The sequence below is a fragment of the Ahaetulla prasina genome, chromosome 2 (assembly GCF_028640845.1).
Source record: "Ahaetulla prasina isolate Xishuangbanna chromosome 2, ASM2864084v1, whole genome shotgun sequence".
NCBI classification, from domain to species: domain Eukaryota; kingdom Metazoa; phylum Chordata; class Lepidosauria; order Squamata; family Colubridae; genus Ahaetulla; species Ahaetulla prasina.
Window position 1 is genome coordinate 19,786,940 of NC_080540.1, and position 20,726 is coordinate 19,807,665.

At 45.6% G+C, this 20,726-nt stretch overlaps 1 protein-coding gene across 4 annotated transcripts; it reads left to right on the plus strand.

Annotated features, from left to right (window-relative positions):
• The first annotated feature begins 1,400 nt into the window (after window positions 1–1,400).
• Window positions 1,401–14,177, plus strand: LOC131191195 (E3 ubiquitin-protein ligase TRIM15-like). Of its 4 annotated transcripts, none has more exons than XM_058169070.1 (9): window positions 1,401–2,600; window positions 5,821–5,934; window positions 6,438–6,668; window positions 7,226–7,342; window positions 8,253–8,285; window positions 8,522–8,544; window positions 9,217–9,332; window positions 11,709–11,765; window positions 12,732–14,177. In XM_058169070.1, exons 1-9 carry the CDS (start codon window positions 1,416–1,418, stop codon window positions 13,313–13,315), a joined length of 2,460 nt encoding a protein of 819 aa, XP_058025053.1. In that variant the 5' UTR covers window positions 1,401–1,415; the 3' UTR covers window positions 13,316–14,177. The 4 variants fall into 4 exon arrangements, with proteins under 4 accessions (XP_058025053.1, XP_058025054.1, XP_058025055.1 ...); XM_058169071.1 differs by having other exon boundaries at window positions 5,839–5,934; XM_058169072.1 differs by lacking the exon at window positions 7,226–7,342.
• Window positions 14,178–20,726: the final 6,549 nt, after the last annotated feature.

The window sequence follows — 20,726 nt, forward strand, 5'->3', positions numbered from 1 at the left end:
GAAGCGTAATTTATTGTATCCAATCAGTGCAGTGGAGAGTGTTCAGAGCTCTAGAAAAGCAGCTTCTACACAAGAGGATGGCCCAACACAGAAGAAGCCAACATCATAGGACCAGAATCAACAGTATACCTTCATCAAAAAGAAAAAAGACAGTTTTGAGCACAATAATGTTGACATTTTAGACATAGAAGAAGAGAGAGGACTGAATTATGCCAAAGTGGAAAATGCTTTCCTCAGCAGAGGTATAAGACACATCCTGTCCCCCAAATTTTATTCTGCTCTTTCATTGGTCCCTAAAAAAATTAAAACCACTAGAGGTTCACTATGGAGGCATGTTTAATGACTCATCTAGGGTAAAGGATTTAGGAATATTTAAATCCCAATGACACTCTTGTCTACCCAGATTAGGTGAGGAATGAAACCTCACTGGATGACATATGGGATCCCCATAACCGATTTACTTAGATTGAAGAAGTTACTTGGATAAGCAGTGAAATATTTCGAATCAGCAAGGAAAGGTCCAGTTGTTATAACTCAACTTTCAAACAACTTTACCTGGATGACTGAGAATCTTCATCAACCTATTCAAGTAGCTCTTGCCTCAAGAATAATTTGATATGATTTTATGACTAGCTATGAGAAAGACATTGCAGTTTACATTTATTGACTAGAAGTGGACAAAATATAAGGTATAGTTTGCTGAATTAAGTTGCAGTTGTAACTTATCAAAGTTTACTTTATTGGCAAATACATGGGAATGACTTTTAATGAATACTTTTCGACTGATGGGTAAAATTATATTTGGCAGCATTGTAAATAATTTCTAGATTGCATTGGAGGTTTATCTGTGTCCTCGGGGTCGTCTGAGTAGTGCAAATGTTCCTGCAGTCTGCAATTTTTTCCCTCTGGAAATCCGTTCATGCTCCCATGCCATTCGAAGGGTGTTCACCCCAGAGTGCATGGCTAAAAGTATGAACGGATTTCCAGAGAAAAAAATTGCAGACTACAGGAACATTTGCACTAGTCAGACGACCCCGAGGACACAAATAAATCTCCAAGTGCCTCAACAACTCTCTAAAACAGGGGTCTCCAACCTTGGCAACTTTAAGACTTGTGGACTTCAATTCCCAGAATTGAAGTCCACAAAAGTCAGCTTTGCTTTGCTGGCTGAGGAATTCTGGGAGTTGAAGTCTAGAAGTCTTAAAGTTGTCAAGGTTGGAGACCCCCTGCTCTAACAGAATGCAAATAACCAGCTATCTGTGCAAGGAATATAAAAATCCTTCCATTTCCGCACCATCCAGTCCGAGCTGAAGAAGCTTCCTGGATGAGAAGCGAAACGTCTTCAAAGAAAAAACACAAGAAAGTCCAGTTGCCTCCGGAGGGGCGAGGAACACCTTCAGGATGACGTAGTTTGGATGACTGAGAACCTCCATGGAGAACAAAGAAGGGACTTCCTGTTCTGCTGGCCGTCCCTTCCGGCGCGCGCGAAGCGTTACCGCGCTAACGTCTCCCGTCGCCGCCTCACTACCCTCGACGTCGCCTCGGCCGCGCCCCTTCCGCGAGTCCGCTCGGCCAATCGGGGCTCCCGCCGGAAGGGCCTCGCGCCGTCTTGGCGAAAGAGAGCGGGCATCGTGCGCGGTCGGTGGGTCGGTCGGTCGGCCGGCAAGCAGGCAGCCACCATGAGCGCAGGCCTGGGCGGGATGACGGCGGAGCAGCTCTTACAGCAGAGGCTTCTCCGGAGCCGCCTGCGAGGCTCGCAGCACCCGGGCCTTGGCGTCGGAGGCCCCATCCCACCGTCGCTGCTGCAGCCCGGCCCGCCATGCCTGCTCTCTCCTCCTTCGCCGCCGGACTCCCCGCCTCCCGGCACGACGCCCGCCGAGATCCCCGCCGGCCCGCGTTACCCGAGCGAGACCTGGTGCTCCTTGTGCCGCGTCTACTGCCCGGATCCGGTGTGCCTTCCCTGCGGGCACAACTTCTGCACCGCCTGCATCGGGCAGCGCCTGGGGGAGCCCAAGATCAACATCTCCTGCCTGGAATGCGGCGCCAGCGCCCGCAAGAGGAACCTCCGACCCATCAAGCCGCCGCCGCTGCTGGCCAACCTGGTGGTGGAGAGGCCCAAGCGGCAGAGGCTCGATTCCTTCACCGGAGCGGCGGCGGCGGCGGCAGCAGCAGCGGCAGCGGCCACACTCGTCTCCCCGGCGAGCGCAGCGATAGCACCAGCAGCGCCACCGGCGATGGTGACCGCCCCGACAATCGTCCCTCCGGCGCCCGTCGTCTCAACGCCCGCCACCCCGCCGCCTCCGTCCCCAACGCCGCAGCCGGCCACCCCTCCGCTGCTCCCTCTCGCGCCGTCCCCGGCCGCCCCCTCCACGCCGCCCCCGGCCCCTCTGCCCGCCGCCTCCCCGACCGGGAGAAGGGCGCCCGTCGCCCTCGGAGGGGCTGGAGACGGGAGCGGAGGGCGGCTGTGCGAAATCCACCAGGACGTGCTGCAGTTCTTCTGCGAGGAGGACCAGACGCCCATCTGCGCCCACTGCGACCGGTCCCAGGAGCACCGCGCTCACACCATCTTCCACGTCCAGAGGGCAGCCCGGGATTACAGGGTAAGGAGGAGCCAGGGGGCCCTGCGTCTAAACGCTCCCCCCCCCACAACTCTTCCTTTTCTTTTCTTTTAAAAATAACTTGTTCTATTTTTGCTGAGGAAAAAATTAGGTATCGGGGATGCCAGACGGAAGTAGAGTCTTATTAAAATTCTGATTTCCAGTTTAGGAGATATCGTTTCCCTCAAACGATCATCATTTAATCGAGGGCCCCCGTTAGAGTGGACAAGGCTGCTTACAAACACATAAATGCTAAATTAAAGCAGTTAAAGGCAAAATGAAACAAGATAACCTGGACTAAAAAAGCAACTATGAAAATAACACACAGCCAGGTCCCGTCCCCCCCCATATATGTATATATCGACCCTAGGCCTAGGAACAAAACCAGATTTTAAGGGCTTTTTTTTTAGAGCACCAGGTTGTGCCATTTGTATCTTTGGCAATTGCTGTCTAAAATAGGTATGGGCCATGACAGAGAATGCATGCTTCCTAGGTGCCGTAATAGGACAACATTTAAAAGAAAGGTAATGCTCAGCCCAAAGGTCCTAGCCAAAAACAATTTAAGAAGAATGGTCCCTCAGGGAACCAGGTTCTTTGCCACAAAGGGTTTTAAAAGTAAGAACTTGTACCTTGAATTGTGTTCAAAAGCCAACTGGCAGGCAATGCAGCTCACTAACAGTACTGTTTTGTATAATTCAATTGCCTATCAAGCTACCAATGTTTCTTTAATGTTCCCTTTTTATAGCTCATATGCATAAGGCCCCATTACTGTTCACAGCACTGTGTTTTGAACCAGCTATAGTTTCTGGATGGTCTTCAAGGGCTTCCCCATGTAAAGCACATCACAGTAATCCAAATATGAAGCAACCAGAGTTTGAATGAATTGTAAATTGGTAATATGGTCATTTTAAGTGTTAATTCAACTGAGCTATCTGCTGTGTTGACAGCAGGGTTATGAATATAGGTATCTAGCAATGTCAGCAGTACTAAACATATGTTTGTGCAGTGATCTGGAAGGCAAGACACTTAAGTAGTCCTCCATTTATTGAGCCCAAAGTTTCTGTTGCTAAGAGTGGTTAAGTGAGTTTTGTCCCATTTTTTTTTAACCTTTCTTGGCACAGTTGTTAAGTGAATGTTAAATTAGTATGGTTGTTAAATAAATCTGGTTTCCCCTTTGACTTTGCTTGCAAAAAGTGATCATGTGACTCTGGGACACTGCAACCATCCTAAACATGAGCCAGTTGCCAAGCAGCCGAATATTGATTACATGACCATGAGGGGTGCTGCAACAGTAAGTCTGAAAAATGGTCCTGAGTCAATTTTTCAGTGCCACTGTTACCTTGAACAGTCACTAAATGAATATTTGTAAGTTGAAAACTACTTCTGTTGTTATTTATCTTTTTTTGACTTGCTAGTTTATGTTCATCAAAGCATCTACCTTTTGGGCCAAGTAAAGTAGCAGCAATTGCCCATCAAGCTACCAATGTTTCTTTAGTGTTCCCTTTTTATAGCACCTAAAGCTAAAATATATATAGCACATATACATAACAGTTAGTTTACTATATGGAACACACAACTTCTTAAATGATCACATTTCTGTTTGTAGCCAAATCTCACACATTTATTGATAGAGCTTAACATTTACTATATTTTCCTGTTTCTTTGACAAGACCCGGTTCAGAAGAGAAATTCTTGATTGATTGATTGATTGATTGATTGATTGATTTGTTTATTTATGCTTGCTACACTATGTTCTTACGAGTTAGCAGCATCTGATTGACTATCTGGTCAGGCTAAGTAGCATTAGAGCCTAGTACTTAGTTGAAAGTATTTAGTTGAAAGACTGTCAGAGGATCCCAGAACTCGGGGTTTAAAACTACTTTTGCTTCACAATTCAACGCAAGCATTTGAAAACTCAACTGTCACCAACCTTAGGCTCTAGAAGAACATAGGCACAAGGGCCTTCTCTATTTTTAGCTCTAATGAAATAAAATCTGCAGCCGAATGGAGCATTGTGATCCCTGGTGTCCAATATCAAGGTTTTGTGTATTGTATTACTTTGGTGATCTATGGTACTATAGGATTGGGTACAGATAGAATCAGTGCCCAAGTCTCTTGAATTTTGTTTTAAGAAGCAAGAGTTAGCTTTATGGCTGTCATCAGTTATGAAGCCTAAAAAAACAAAGAACATTCAAACTAGTGGGAATGAGAAGACGTCAGTATTCTGCTTTGTATATCGATCTCTTTTGGATAAGCATTATGGCAATGTAGTGGATCAGAAATATTGGCCCAACAACATTCTAACCTATATTGCAATTATCGTCTATAGTATTTCTCAATCTTTTTGTTCTGAAGGACACTTGAAATAATGTTTAGGTCTCAGGGTTTCCCTGTGTACAAATCATTATATGCCACCCAGAGTCACTCTGGGAGGAAGATGGCAGTTTCTAAATTTGACATATAAATAAAATAAATATCTACAGCTAGCATTGTGTGGCATGCAAAGTCAATCACAACCTCTTGCTTGAACCCATAGCAACTTCTCAGGGACCCCAGCTGAGAAAAGCTAATCTAGTTTGTATGCAGTCCCATCCAGTTTGGTTTATTTATGGGTTTTTTATTTATTTTATTTATTTATTTATTTGATTTTTATACCGCCCTTCTCCCGAAGGACTCAGGGCGGTGTACAGGCAAAATAAAACAAGCAATACAAAATATAATTAAAATGCAATTTAAAAAACTTATTAAATTAGCCTGAGAATTAAAAAAATTACCTTACACTAAAAACCCCATTTAAAATTAATAAAAATTTACCATTTAAAATTCAATTCAAGCCAGCCCCGCGCGAATAAAAAGGTGTGTCTTCAGTTCGCGGCGGAAAGTCCGAAGGTCAGGTATTTGGCATAAGCCTGGGGGAAGCTCGTTCCAGAGTGTGGGAGCCCCCACAGAGAAGGCCCTTCCCCTGGGGGCCGCCAGCCGACATTGTTTGGCGGACAGCACCCTGAGAAGTCCCTCTCTGTGAGAGCGTACGGGTCGGTGGGAGGCATGTGGTAACAGAAGGCGGTACCCGGGCCCTAAGCCAAGGGTTAGTATATTGTGTGAACTAATTGAGCCAATTGAGGTAAAGTAGTTAACAAAGATTAGCATATTATCTGAACACAGGCTGCCTGTGCTGTAATTTCCAAGATCTTACTGCCTCTAATCTTCTCCCCCCTATCTCAAGCCATTTTTATTTATTCAGGAGCGAGTTAAGGCACAATTAGAAACTCTGAAGCAGGAAAAGAATGATCTGTGGAGTCAGAAGCTGACAGGCGAGAAGAAAATCCAAGAATACACGGTAGGTACCATTACATACCTTGAGCAGAGAAGTAAGGCTTGAATTTCTGAATTCCTCCCCACCCCTTCTCAAAAATTCTCCTTGTTGTGTTTTGATTCTCCCTTTCTTCAAAGTGTTCTATGGCCATTTCTTCTGTGCCTGCACTGTCTCTTATGCAACATCTACAAGAAGTCCTCAATTGGGACCAGAATTTCCTTGCTAAGCAAGCAGTTGTTAAGTGAGTTGTGCCTGATTTTATGTCCTAGTTTGCCACAGTTGTTGAGCGAATCACCACAGTTGTTAAGTGAAACACATGATCATTAAGTGAATCCCTCTTTCCCTATTAACCTTGCTTGTTGGAAGGCTGGCTAGGAAAGTTGCAAATGATGATCCCATGACTCCAGGATGCTGTATAACACAATCAGTTTTGCATTGTGTGTCCTTCAACTCCGTAATGATCCTCTGGTTATACTCCTCATGGGGGATGATTCACTCCTTTCTCATCCCACCTCTGGTCCTTGCAGGAAAAGATTCAGACTGAAAGGAAGGACATCGTCACTGAATTTGAACAGCTACATCAGTTCCTGAAAGAACAGGAGGAATGCCTGCTGACCCAGCTGGAAGAGCTAGATAAAGACCTAGAGAAGCAGAAAGACGACATGATGACCAAAATCTCAGAAGAACTTTCCCGTCTTGGTGATGTCATCACTGAGATGGAGATGAAGTGCAAGCAACCGGCAAGTGAATTTTTGCAGGTGAGACTTGGCGATCACAAAGGTCTCTCTTTCTGGCTTGGAGGTGACCTTGCCAATGAGTCAGAGGCCCTGGCATTGGGCTCCCAAGGTTTTGGATGTCAGGTTGGTGAATTCCTGGCCCTTAGATACAGTTGGTTAAACATGAACTTGGATGTGATCCCTGGTGGAACCCACAACAAGGATTCAACTATTTATTCTTATGGGGGAAAAATATATCTGCATATTGGCGTCAGTGGGGTACAGGCCATAGACGGGTAACGGGGGCTTCTCTGCAAAGTGTTCCCCCTTCCCTTTCTACTCTGCACAGGTACTGGCATTGGCCTTTCTGGTTGATGTGGCTGTTTGTGATGAAGCCAGATTAATTCAATGCTGTGGGTGGGAGTATTTTCCATCCTTGCAGAGTGTTGGCCTTTCATGGGAAGATGAAGGGGGACCTTACTAGTTTGGTCTGTGCTCTCGTGGAACGGTGCCCTTGAACTTCTGCAAGGGAGAGCTGGAGCTCTGGAGCTCCTCCCATTGCAGAATGCTGTGACATCATAGCATTCTGCTGTTGGCAGATGTACTTCCAGGTCCCTCAGCCTGACCTGAAGGCTGTTGAGAAGCTGGCCTGGATGACCCCATTCCTTCAGGTTCATGTCGGGACCCATCGGGTATGGCTGCCATGCAGACCTCTAGTACGTACTGTCCTGTTAATATGGGTTCTGTCAAGGGTGATTGGGTTCTCGGGCTGCAGCCGCTGCAGTGACGGGATGGGAATCCGTTGTTGTTCCTAACATTTGGTCCATGGATGAGTTGCATGCCTCCAAAGACACACGGGTGGAGGGGGAGGGGGGGAAGTAACTTGGGCACATAGTGAGCAAGCGGGGTTTCTTTTGTGGAGAAGAAGAAGAGGGTGTTGTGCCGTATGTGTGCCTGCAAAAAAGCCTGCATTTTCTGGGATCTCCTTAGGGTCTTCCTGTGGTCCACTCCGTGGCGAACATCATATGTAGCTATTCCAAGGATGTGAGGCTGGTTTATTTTAAAAATCGAGCAGCACCTCCTGCGCACTTGATCTCTTGGCACAGAATCCTTTTTTTTTTGTTTTAATTATTTTGCAACCAGCTTTCTGATCACAAGCAACAAGGACAAGATTTTTAGGTAACCTGTGACGTGCAGAGAATCTCTCTGAGGCACAACGGGTGATGGTGAAGAGGCACCGTGATCCTGGGATGGGGCATTGCTGGGGGGAGGCCTTTGGGGTCCTTCCTTCTGGGCCTGGGCTTGTCAAAGCACAAGGCACAGTTGCCTTGGTTGGGCTGAAATAAGTCATGCCCTCCTCTTCATTAGGTGTGCCTACCAGACAGCCCACGTAGAGATCATGTGGGTGGTGAAGCAAGGTGTAGCTGGTGGGCAGGCCTTGGAGGGGGCGCAAAGCCAGCCTGCTCACTGGCAGAAAGGGTGGGCGGACAGTTCGGGGAGGAGAAGGCTGCTGAAAGAATTAGGGCAGCCCTTCTCCTCAGAGAACCAGTTACAGCACCAGGGAGAGCAACGTGGCCTGAAGGCTCCCGTGTGTAACCGGAGCATCCCCCACCTCTTGTCTTGAAGCAAACATCCGATGTTCCACCTCAGGGATCCCAGGTAAGAGCCTGAGGGTGACTGGGGGGGCAGGCTACTTCCCCCTGCCTTGTAAGCACCAGAGGCTAGAACAAAGCTCCCACCCGTCATGCCTTGGACAGAGCTCACAGAGTCCTCCTCCGCAGCCCGAGACAAGGGTGCTGAGGCATGCTCCCCATTAGCCAGCGATAGACTGCAGGGGTAGAGCATTGTGAGGCTCAATGCCCTTTTTTTCTTCTTTTTTCCTTCTTCTCTTCTAGGACATTAAAAAAAACATGGACAGGTATGTATGATTCTCCTCCTTCCCCTTCTCCTTCTCCTCAGGGTCTTCCATTCTAAAGCACCATCCCTGGGTTTGTAGGCAAAGGAAGGTCGTGCTCGATGCTTTTATACGCTCTCTGATAAAATCAGGGCAATCACGGTGCTTTCGGAGGGAGGTCACATCAGTGGGACTAGCTCTAATCTTACAGGAAAATGGGTACAAGCGCTTTAGCTGCCATAAAAAGAGAAAAATGCCAACTGTGGTGAAGCAAGATGAATTATTTTTAGAATAGTGGAGCTGCCACACTATATGCTGAGGAACAGAGAGCATAATGTATTATTAATTCTCCAGGGTACATATTGTCAAAATAGATGTTGGGAGTTTTGCATTAAAAAAAAAAAGTCCAGTAGTTTCTATTACTGGTGTCATTTGCCAGCACTCAGAAATCTGTCATCTGAAGCAATTACATCCCCTTGCATGCTTGAAGTAGGAGTTAGCATTTCTGGAGCAAGAAAGGCAAATATATAAAAAGTGAGATGCTGGAATTTGGTATGCATTCGTGCTTCATTCCTTGGATTAGGATGCTAGGCTAATATGTTCTTCTCAGTGTAGTCCTTAAGAAATACATAAGAAAAATGCAGAATATGACAAAAATTTTCATAAGTGGTGTAAATGGGCTCTTTAAAAATTCAGATGCACCGTAGAACAGTTCCCGTCAGCTGAGGAAGCAACATCCAAGCTGGGAGAACGACTGGAGTTGTTGTCACGGAAAGGGGTGGCTCTGAAGGAAACTATGAATAGATTTCAAGGTACGTGAAAGTGATTAATTAATCAGTAATTTCCAATCGCTCACCTAGGATACTGCGGGCCTTTTTAAAGACCGTACTCCTCCTAAGACATTTTGTAGGCTATTTATTTATTGATAGGCTAGTCTTTAAATCTTGACATAATGCGTTAAGTGCCAGCTTAGATAGGAGGAGCTGTTTTACTTCTGAAAATCTGATGAGCAGTGAGGGCAACGGAAGGTAGGATATACACAGGCACACAATATATTTCAATGACATGGCCAATGGAAGCGTTGAATTGAAAAGTCAGAATATGAGCCAGGCAGAAGCTGCTGTAGGAAAAGAATAACATCAAAATGGCTCCCTACGTGGAATGTGCTGAGAAAATATGGAGGGAAAATAGAATTCAGCTATTAGAAGTGGACAGCTAGAGTGAGGGAATCAAGTTATCAGACCTACTCTGCTAAAAGCAAGTTGTGTCAAGTATACTTTCTTTGGAAGATAAAATAATCCCTTACTAACAGATTGACCATACATTGATGCGGGTCAAACAATTATTATTTATTTAGCGTATGGCCTACAGCGTCAGGGGAATCTACACATGCTAGGTACACAATACAGTCTTGACAGCCTAGATTTCTAGTTCATTCTGTTCAGCACTTGCACATCTATTTTTGGTGCATTATTTGGGTGGGGGGACACTAGCTTTATGCTAAATTAACTAGCAGTACTCAGGTTGCTGGCTCTTATGGGCTCCACCAGGAAGTGAGGTCTAGATCTGCCATCACACCACAATCGCTTTGATGGCATCCTGCCATAAAAAGGAGGGAGGGGGATTGGGGGAATATAGGGAGGGGAGATGACAGGAACCAGAAGTGCCAGACAGAGACAACAGGTGAAAGAGCCAAGGACTCAGGCATGAGAACTGAATGCAAATGCCCACCAAAAAGGAACCAAACTTTAGAACTGTTAACAAAACACCTACTGTATTTTTCAATGTATAAGACGCACTCCCCCTGCCAAAAAAAAAAAAAAATATGGGTGGAAATGCCTGTGAGTCTTATACAGTGAATATTGCCAAAGTCCTGCCCACCCGCCGGCCCCCAGCCACCGGCCTCTGCCTCCCAGCAACTTGCCGCCTTGCAGCAAACAGCCTGGTCAGTTTCAGCTCAGCCTGATTTAGCACGAGCAGCTGATTGGTGGTCGGAGCTGCCTCCCGGAATACCACCTATCAGGTGTTCCAGGTTACGGGGATCGCCACAGCCCATCGCCGCTCATCACTGCCACTGCCTCTGCGTGCCCCATTTTCGACCCGTTCGCGGTGGCGGGGATAGGCGGTGGCGTTAAAGGGCAGTGGTGATCCCTGCAGCCTGGAACAGCTGATAAGGCTGTATTCTGGGAGGCAGATCCAACCGCCAATCAGCTGCTCGTGTTAAATCAGGCTGTGCTGGAGCTGACCAGGCTGTTTGAAGTGTAAGCCTTTCAACTATCTGGCTGAAACAGGATTAATGTTCTCTAAAAGGTCTACCATTCCTGTTACATTTGTTCCTTTGTATAAGGCGGGGAAAAGGAACCAGCTGCAGGCATTTGATGCTTTTCCATGAGAGTCAGACATTTTACTAAATCAAGTGATAAATCAATTGAAATTAAATCTTGACTTTCCAATTCGATTCAGATTTTGTCACTTTTGAATCTCCATGGTATGTCCTTAATTCAGTCAGCTCCTCATGCTAAATCAGGCTGTGCTGAAGCTGACCAGGCTGTTGGCTGTTTGCTGCAAGGAGGCAAATTGCTGGGGGGCAGAGGCAGATTTTTTTGTCTTGTTTTCCTCTCCAAAAGCTAGGTGTGTCTTATAGTCTGAAAAATATGGTAGTTTGAATATCATTGCCCATCAACAAGGTGACCACGGGAGCCTGGGAGAAGGAAAAATCACTGGATTTACAGAGGAATATTCAGATCTGGCTTTGCTGACGCTGTACCCACTTGGCTTTAGTAAAAGTATACCTTTCACTATGAATGGAGTTGAGGGTCTTTCCTAAATGCCCAAGCTGGGACAAGGCTGACAACCAGCTTCCTCTCTCAGCCTACACAAACCTAGCTAGGTTTTTCCCAGTGAGGTGGCTAAGGTTTTTTTCCCCATTTAAGTTCTATTTAGTCACAATATTGCATGCTTTCAAACTGCTGGGTAGGCAGGAGCTAGGATCGAGTGAGGGGAGCTCACTTCATCTCATGGAGTCGGGCTTGAACCGCCAGAGTGCAGACCATTTCTGCCTGGCAGTTCTAGCATCATTAAGCCACTGCACCACCACTGGTTTCCCTCTGGTTTCACTGGTTAGTCAGTAAACGTAATTTTCTCTAAATTGGAGGAGCTAAATTTTGACAAATACCTGCTTTTTCTAGATAATGTGACATATGCCATCGAAAGAACAGACACTTTGAAACCACTGAATGATAAAGGTGAGTTTTGTTGAATTTGTAATTGTTTCTGTGTTTTTATTTTGTTTCCAATGAAAGCTACTTCAGCTACTGAGGATATATTGCTAATGCAGAGTGAGAACATGGCTTGCTTTTATTCCAGTACTGTGTATAATCTAATGCAAATTCTTACCAAGTTATTCATTTCGTATTCACCATTATTTTGTAGAGTATTTTGCTAAAGGGATAAATGATTGCAAGTTTATTAAAGAAAATCAAAACTAAAGCCAAGGATTAGAAAGAGCCCGAAGCTGGAGATGATAAAAACTCTGATTTTTTAAAAAAGTATTGTGTGGAACTTCCTTTTATTTTTTAGTCATCCGCAGATTGGCACGTTGATTTCCATACTCCCTTTCTTTTAATTGTGTAAATGAGACAATAATAAAAAAAACCTGTGCAACTCTGCATATCTGAGATATATGGCAGGTACGTGAATGAAAAGTACTCTCTGGAGTGTGAGGTTTTATTTCCCTAATCTGTGAGGCAGCCGTTCTTTAATTTTAATACTCGGAGTCTCGATTGTATGGCTCTTGGGTGTAACAAGTTCTTTGAATTGGACTTGGAGGTCCTTGTCCTTTGCTTTGATCTAATTCCATCTGATGGCTCTCTTTAAGATCTTAGCAGAGCGCTCTCACAGCCCTGAAACCACCTTAACTGGGGTTGCAAGGATTATAGGGCTCAATAGATAATAGTTTTATTTGTTTTTCACTTTTTTTTTTTGAACCAGCCCGAGGGATTTATGCAGGTGCCTGCTGATTCTGTGATGTTGTGGTTTCTGGGGATCCCAGTGTACCTGGGTAGAGTTGCAGGGTACCTGAATTTTGGGCAAGTTGCCAGGATGCAAAGAGATATAGTGACACTGAGCTGAGCAAAGAGAGCCAGAAGCAAGCAAGCAGCAGTGGAAGGGAAATCAAGGTGCTGACAAATGTTGCTTCTTTCTGCTCACAGGAATTCCAGCTCTTGATCTGGATTTCTCAAGTGCTCTTCTGCCCGTGGACCAAAGAAATGCAGGAGATGGAGAATCTCGGCACAGGCTGCCTGCCTTACATTATGTCCCTGACACTCCCCAAAGATTGGATTCCAGAGCTCTGGTTCTGGGCTGCGATGGGTTCACCTCTGGGAGATACTTTTGGGAATTGGAAGTGGGCGATGGGGAATTCTGGGCAGTGGGGGTCACCCGAGATCCTTCCAAGAAGAAGGGGATGATGGACTTCAGCCCAGAGGAGGGGATCTGGGCTGTGGGGCTGTGGAAGGGCCAACACTGGGCCCTCACTTCTCCTGTTACGGCCTTGTCCCTGAGCAAACACCCCAAAAGAATCCGAGTGTCCTTGGACTACGTAGGGGAATGTGTGACCTTTATTGATGCAGACACAGAGGACCCCATCTTCACGTTCCCACCAGCTTCTTTTAACGGGACACGTGCCCATCCTTTGCTGTGGGTAGTAGGTTTTCCAGCCCAGACTGTGTTTCTGAGGCGCATGGGTGTAAAATACCCAGTCGGGGTACATGAAATGGATATAATGAGTCCATAATTTTAACTAGCTACGTACCCAGAGGGGAAAAAAATTACAGATCTATAAACCTGCCAGATCAGAGCAGGGTGTTGAGCCATTTTGATTTAATGAAATTGGAAAGATTTGTTGTTTTATCTCCGCCTTGTATACTGTAGAATGTGACACGGAAGCAGAACGGCTCTCCTTGCACACCAAGGCCTTAAGACTGTTGCCCTGGGGAACAAAGGAAGAGTTATAAAGAGTAGGGAGACTGCCTTGGCCTTCCTGACATAATATCCCCTTTTAGGACATCCTCTTTTCACCAAGGGATCAAAATGACCCCTTTCTAGCGCTAGGCTCGACCTTTTTTTTCATTTTGAAAAAAAGAAAAGAGAGAAAATTAGCTATTAAATTTTGCATTTTTAGTTCCTCTTCAATCAGTTCATATTTTGCATTTTAATGATTTTACTTTTAAAAATGACTTGCATGTGTTTCGGCTGCAATACCTAGCAGCATGTTTTCCTTTGAAAGGAAAGGCTTCAACTCTGTCCTTTGTGCTGAAAAATGTTTTTGAGTACCATACGTAAATTTGGCCATCCCAGGGTCAGAGGTCCTAAAGTGAAGCACTGAGTCTTGGCATCTATGGCAGCTTTGACTGGACCGTCCTTCCTCTACACCTGTAGGTCCTTTTGCTGCCGTTCTCCGAAACTTGATTATAATCTTCCCTGTCTTCAGTCTGATCCTGGAGATGAAATGGACAGATGTTTGTGCCATAATAATAATCTGGATGCTCTGATTTAAAAGATGAAATGCAATGTTTGAAAGCTTTGTAAAAGGAACCCTGGGGTTATGGTTGATGCCTACAGGATATACAAATCATAATAAAGACTGTTAGTATGTTCTTTGGTATATTTCATATTCTGTTTGTGTAGCATCTCTTTTCTGTATGCGTATTTTTTTGTAAACTTTTGCCATGTCTGCTCGTTGAGCACCGCATGTTTCTGTAAGAAGGAGCAAGTACCCAAAATAAAGCTCTGGGTTTTTTTTTTAAATCATAATTTTGAGAAAAACTAAGGCCCGATTTTAATAACATTACCTTTTAATCACAGGCTTAGTTAGTTCTGCCCAACACCCGACAAGAGTATTATTCAATGATTTTGGTTGACTGCAGTGGCCTCTGCTTCAGTAAAATGGAACTTTAGAAGTTGAAAATACTCTGGTGTTTATCAAATTCTATTTCCCCATTTTGAGAGTGGATTTCAACTCCCAGCTGACCTAGTTGATCACAGAAAAAGCCAAGCATGATTTGAATGGAACATCACCAGGAAGTCCCTGGCTAAACTGTAAAGTGAAAAGAAAATTGAAATGGGCAATGGCAAACTATCTTGATATATTTGCAGAGGAAATTAGACTATATACTGTAGATAAAAAGCTGAGTTGAATTTGAGACAAGGGAGTCTCCCTTTTAATTGTGAAGAAAATAGGGGAATCTAAACAAGATATGAAACTTGGCTGTAGGTCAATTGAAGCAGCCTTCTCCAGCCTTGCACATCTGGATATGTTAGAATAGACTCCATCTTCCATGGGAGAGGGGGATGGGAATTGGAGTCCAGGTTACCTGTAAAGCATTAGTTGACAAACAATATTAAGCCATAGGCCTTTTGGCTGGCTTTTCTGACTTAAGGCATGCAAGTCATTTAAAAGTCTGTAGAGATTTTCAGTCATCCAGGTCATAGTTGTCCCAAAGATGCTCTAAAACAGGGGTGTCAAACTCATGTCACGGCAGCGTCATGTGAATTTTCGGGACTTTTCCCCCTTTCGCTAAATAATGTGGGTGTGGCCAGCGCGTGACGCATCTGGCCTATGGGCCTGGAGTTTGACAGCCCTGCTCTAAAAGGATGCAAATGACCAGCTGTCTGCAAGGAATATAAATCCTTCCATTCCCCACTATCCTGTCAGAGCTGAAGAAGCTTCTTGGATGAGAAGCGACATGTCTTCAAATAAAAAAAAAGCCCATTTGCCTTCTGAAAAAAGCACCTTTGGGATACGCAAGTCATTTGTTTTACTTCTTGCTCACGCAATCATGAAACTGAAATACGCTGATGTCATCTCATACATATGGGATGGACCAGGAGCCAGATTTTTGCTTGGGAGTGGAATTAAAATGACTTGCCTTCTGGTTGCTGAGCTCAGTCTGGCTAATGCTTTTTCTACCAGGGGAGCCAAAGTTAAAAACAATACTGATGACAATATTAATGGATTCCTGGTGGGGTTGTCTCAGAGATATTGCCATTTAACTGTGGTTATCATCAAGTCCCTTTCAACTCTGTTATGTCCCTTTCAACTCTATTATTCTGTTAGCTATATCAAAAGTTCCTCTGTTTTAGGAGATTCTAATAGTCTCAACATATTTCATTAGGGAGGGCGATAATAAACCAACACAAATCCACCCATGCTGAGGGTCATGAAAACATTTTGAATGTTTATGAGGTTAGAGACACGATTACTGGAATCTTTGAGTTTGTGATCTTAAAAATCTAATCAGTTTACTATCGGATGCACTGCTGAATTTCTCATTTCCACAAATAATTTTATCGGATTTATGCCATCAAATTGTTTTTGACTCCTAACTTAGACTTTCTCTGTGAATTTTAGTTAAAGAGACTTTTTCTCTCTCTCTCCAACTAAGATAGAAAGGTAGATAGATACCAGATGGAGAGGAGATAATTATTTTTTGTTGGCAGGATGAACACATACTGATCACCTATTAAACTCGCATACAATGTAGGACTGTAAATCCAAGATCCTGGAGTTCCAGTGCCCCCTGCTGGCTGTATTGGGAATATTATTGGCCTATAGATTCATAAAAAAAATAGATAAGTTAATTACTAAATGCACTCTGACTGCAAATAAAAAATAATTATCTTAAAGAAAAGGGAAATGTACATAACAAGATATAGAAACAAAATGTCAAAATAAAACTGAAAAAAATTAAATAAAAAAGATTGAGATAATAGTGTGCAGGGAAAAGCATCGAAGATGATTGGGGGATAAAGGCTAAAATATAAAGAGCAGTTGCGGGAACTGGGTATGTCTAGTTTAATGAAAAGAAGGACTAGGGGAGACATGATAGCCGTGTTCCAATATCTCAGAGGCTGCCACAAAGAGGAGGGGGTCAAGCTATTCTCCAAAGCACCTGAAGGCAGGACAAGAAGGAATGGATGGAAACTTATCAAGAAAAAATCCAACCTAGAACTTTGGAGAAATTTCCTGTCAGTGAGAACAGTGGAATTGCTTGCCTCCAGAAGTTGTGGGTGCTCCGACACTGGAGGTTTTCAAGAAGAGAATGGACAGCCATTTGTCTGAGATGGTATTATAGGGCTTCCTGCTTGAGCAGGGAGCTGGACTAGAAGAGCTCCAAGATTCCTTCCAACTCGGTTGTTCTGTATTCTAAACTATCAATAATGAACAGTAATATTTTGTGCTTTTGCGGCAGCCTTGGATCCTGGTGACAGCCTGAGTAAGTTTCTACAATTTTCTTGGCAAGATTTTAAAAGTGGTTTGCCCTTGCCTTCTTCCTATGGCTGAGGGAGGGTGACCGGCCCAAGACTATGCATCTGGCTGTGTGACTACATCTCTCAGTTTCTCCCTGGTGCCTTAACCACTACATTAAACTATTTCCTCTGTCGTTCCATGTAAATGGGGGGAAATGCCAGAAGGAAAAGGGCACCACTCAGCGAGAAAAGAAAGAAAATACTTGTAGGTTCAAAAGAAATGTTGTCCCAGGAGACAGTATTTTCATTTATGCCTGACATGTCAAACCAATCAAGCACATAAGATGGAAAATCTCTTTAATTGCTTTATTCAAAAATAAAGAACCAAGGGCACTTGGTTCTAAAGTTTCCACAGGAAGCACAGGGATTTGGTCACGGTGACTTTTGAATGTTTACAATCAGAAAAATGGTGACATCATTAGTGAACACAATTTCATTGGCAAACACAGTTAAAACATATGCAAAAGATGGATATGGATGTTGGGCACTGCTGTTACGAAGGAAATCTGAGCCAGTGCTAGCTGGGGAATTCTGGGAATTGAAATCCCCATATTTTAAAACGGCGGAGGTTGAGAAACACTGGTTTAAGCTGTCGAGTCAATGTGTCAGACTCTCTTTAATTATCTACTAATTGTCATACTTCCAGGTTACACAATTGTTAGACCCAGTTCTTGAATTTAAAGAATTAGAAACTGGTGCATCTGAGGATGTGCAGAATGTTTTTCAACCCTTTGGAATACTATCATAGCAATGCATCTGCGTTGCATTGGTGGTATTCAGCAGGTTCTGACCAGTTCTGGAGAACTGGTAGCGGAAATTTTGAGCAGTTCAGAGAACCAGTAAATACCACCTCTGACTGGCCCTGACGTCACCTATTCTCTGCCTCCTGAGTCCCAGCTGATCAGGAAGAAATGAGGATTTTGCAGTAACCTTCCCCTGGAGTGGGGTGGGAATGGAGATTTTACAGTATCCTTCCCTGCCACGGCCACCAACCCACGGCCACCAAGCCATGGCATGCCATGCCACACCCACCAAGCCACGCTCACAAAACCGGTAGTAAAAATTTTTGAATCCCACCACTGATCTGCCGCCGAGGATGCCATCAACCGGCGTGGCATCCTTGGTGGCTCGGGAGTTCATGGCTTCCATGACGGCCATGGACCTGATTCAATTAATTGATGGCCCTACCCACATCGGGGGAGGCACCCTAGACTTGATTTTTATCTCTGGCCAGTGGTTGAATGATCTGGTTTTAAATGATTTAGTTGTCGAACCTTTGTCATGGTCAGATCATTTTCTCCTTCGTCTAGACTTTCTGACCACTACCCACCACCGCAGGGAGACGGAACCAATGCATTGGTTCCGTCCCAGGCGCCTGATGGACCCAGAGAGGTTCCTGACGGAGCTTGGGCCGTTTCCCGAGAATCTGGCCCACGACACGACTGAAGAACTAGTCGCGGCCTGGGAACAGGCCGCGGCTGGAGCTTTGGACCGTGTTGTGCCTTTGCGGCCTCTGACCCGGCGTCGGTCTCAACCAGCTCCTTGGTTCTCCAAGGAGCTGAGGGAGATGAAACGCTGGAGAAGACGCCTAGAGAGTGTCTGGAGATCCAGCCGTTCTAAGGCTGACCGTACATTAGTTAGGTCCTATAGCAGGATCTACCTAGTGGCATTGAGGGATGCGAAACGTTCCTACGTTTCCTCCCTCATTGCGTCGGCAGATAACCGCCCGGCCGCCCTGTTTCGGGTGACCCGCTCTCTCCTCCAACAGGAGGGGCGGGAGGACCCCCTACAAGGGCGTGCCGAGGAGTTTAACGGTTATCTATACGATAAAATCGTTCAGCTTCGGGACCGATTGGATCAAAATTGGGTAGATCCAGGTGAGAGTTCCGAGACCAGTCTTGTTGAGGTGGTTTGGGATAATTTTGACCCTGTGACTCCCGAGGACATGGACAGGTTGCTGGGTAGGCTGAATGCCACCACATGTTTATTGGATCCGTGCCCCTCCTGGTTGGTCCTGGCCACACAGGAGGTGACACGAGGCTGGCTCCGGGGGATTACAAATGCTTCTTTGCGGGAGGGGGTCTTTCCCGCTGCCTTGAAAGAGGCGGTGGTGAGACCTCTCCTCAAGAAGCCTTCCCTGGCCCCAACTATTTTAGGGAATTATCGTCCAGTCTCCAATCTTCGCTTCACGGTGAAGGTTGTAGAGAGTGCGGTGGCATGTCAGCTACCCCAGTACCTGGATGAAGCTGTCTATCTAGACCCGTTCCAGTCCGGCTTTCGGCCCGGATACAGTACGGAGACAGCTTTGGTCGCGCTGGTGGATGATCTCTGGAGGGCCAGGGATAAGGGTTATTCCTCTGCCCTGGTCCTATTAGACCTCTCAGCGGCTTTTGATACCATCGACCATGGTATCTTGCTGCGCCGGTTGGAGGGGTTGGGAGTGGGAGGCACCATTTACCGGTGGTTCTCCTCCTACCTCTCTGACCGGACGCAGACGGTGTTGACAGGGGGGCAGAGATCAATTCCGAGGTGCCTCATGTGTGGGGTGCCGCAGGGATCGATTCTCTCACCCCTCCTGTTCAACATCTATATGAAGCCGCTGGGTGAGATCATCAGTGGTTTTGGGGTGAGATACCAGCTGTACGCTGATGACACTCAGCTGTACTTTTCCACCCCGGGCCACCCCAGCGAAGCTGTCGAAGTGCTGTCCCGGTGTTTGGAAGCCGTATGGGTCTGGATGGGGAGGAACAGGCTCAAACTTAATCCCTCCAAGACGGAGTGGCTGTGGATGCCAGCACCCCGGTACAGTCAGCTGCAGATGCGGCTGTCTGTCGGGGGTGAGTCGTTGGCCCCGATGGAGAGGGTACGCAACTTGGGCGTGCTCCTGGATGGGCAGTTGTCCTTTGAAGATCATTTGACGACCGTCTCCAGGAGAGCTTTTTATCAGGTTCGCCTGATCCGCCACTTGCGTCCCTTCCTGGACTGGGATGCCCTATGCACGGTCACTCATGCTCTCGTTACCTCTCGCCTGGACTACTGCAATGCTCTCTACATGGGGCTCCCCTTGAAGAGCACCCGGAGACTTCAGCGAGTCCAGAATGCGGCTGCGCGGGTTATTGAGGGGGTGGTTCGGAGCTCCCACATAACACCTATCCTGCGCAGACTGCACTGGCTACCTGTTGTTTTCCGGGTGCGCTTCAAGGTATTGGTTACCACCTTTAAAGCGCTCCCTGGCTTAGGACCGGGCTACTTACGGGACCGTCTACTGCCGGCTTCTATCTCCCAGCGTCCGGTGCGTTCCCACAGAGAGGGACTCCTCAGGGTGCCGTCAGCCAAACAGTGTTGACTGGCGGCCCCCAGGGGGAGGGCCTTCTCTGTGGGGGCTCCTACCCTGTGGAACGAGCTTCCCCTTGGGCTTCGACAACTATCTGACCTTAGGACCTTTCGCCGCGAACTTAAAACCTATTTATTTCGTATGGCTGGACTGGCCTGGTTTTAAAATTTAAATTTTAATTGAATTTTGATGGGTTTTAAATTTCTGTAATTTTATGGGGTATAATGTTATTTTAAATTTCCTGGATAATTGAATAAGTTTCTTAAGGGTTGTTTTAATATTGTGTATGTTTTTGTTTGTATTTTATTTGCCTGTTCACCGCCCTGAGTCCTTCGGGAGAAGGGCGGTATACAAATTAAAATATTATTATTATTATTATTGTTATTATTATTGTTATTATTATTATTATTATTATTATTATTATTATTCCCTATTAACAGGGGAAGGTGAACATTGTTGCATGAACGAGAACATCCGTCTTCAGAATTTTTCCTTCTGCTTTGCTCATGCTTGCATTGCAATTATCGTAAAATGTCATCTAAAAATCAGCGCAAAATCAGAT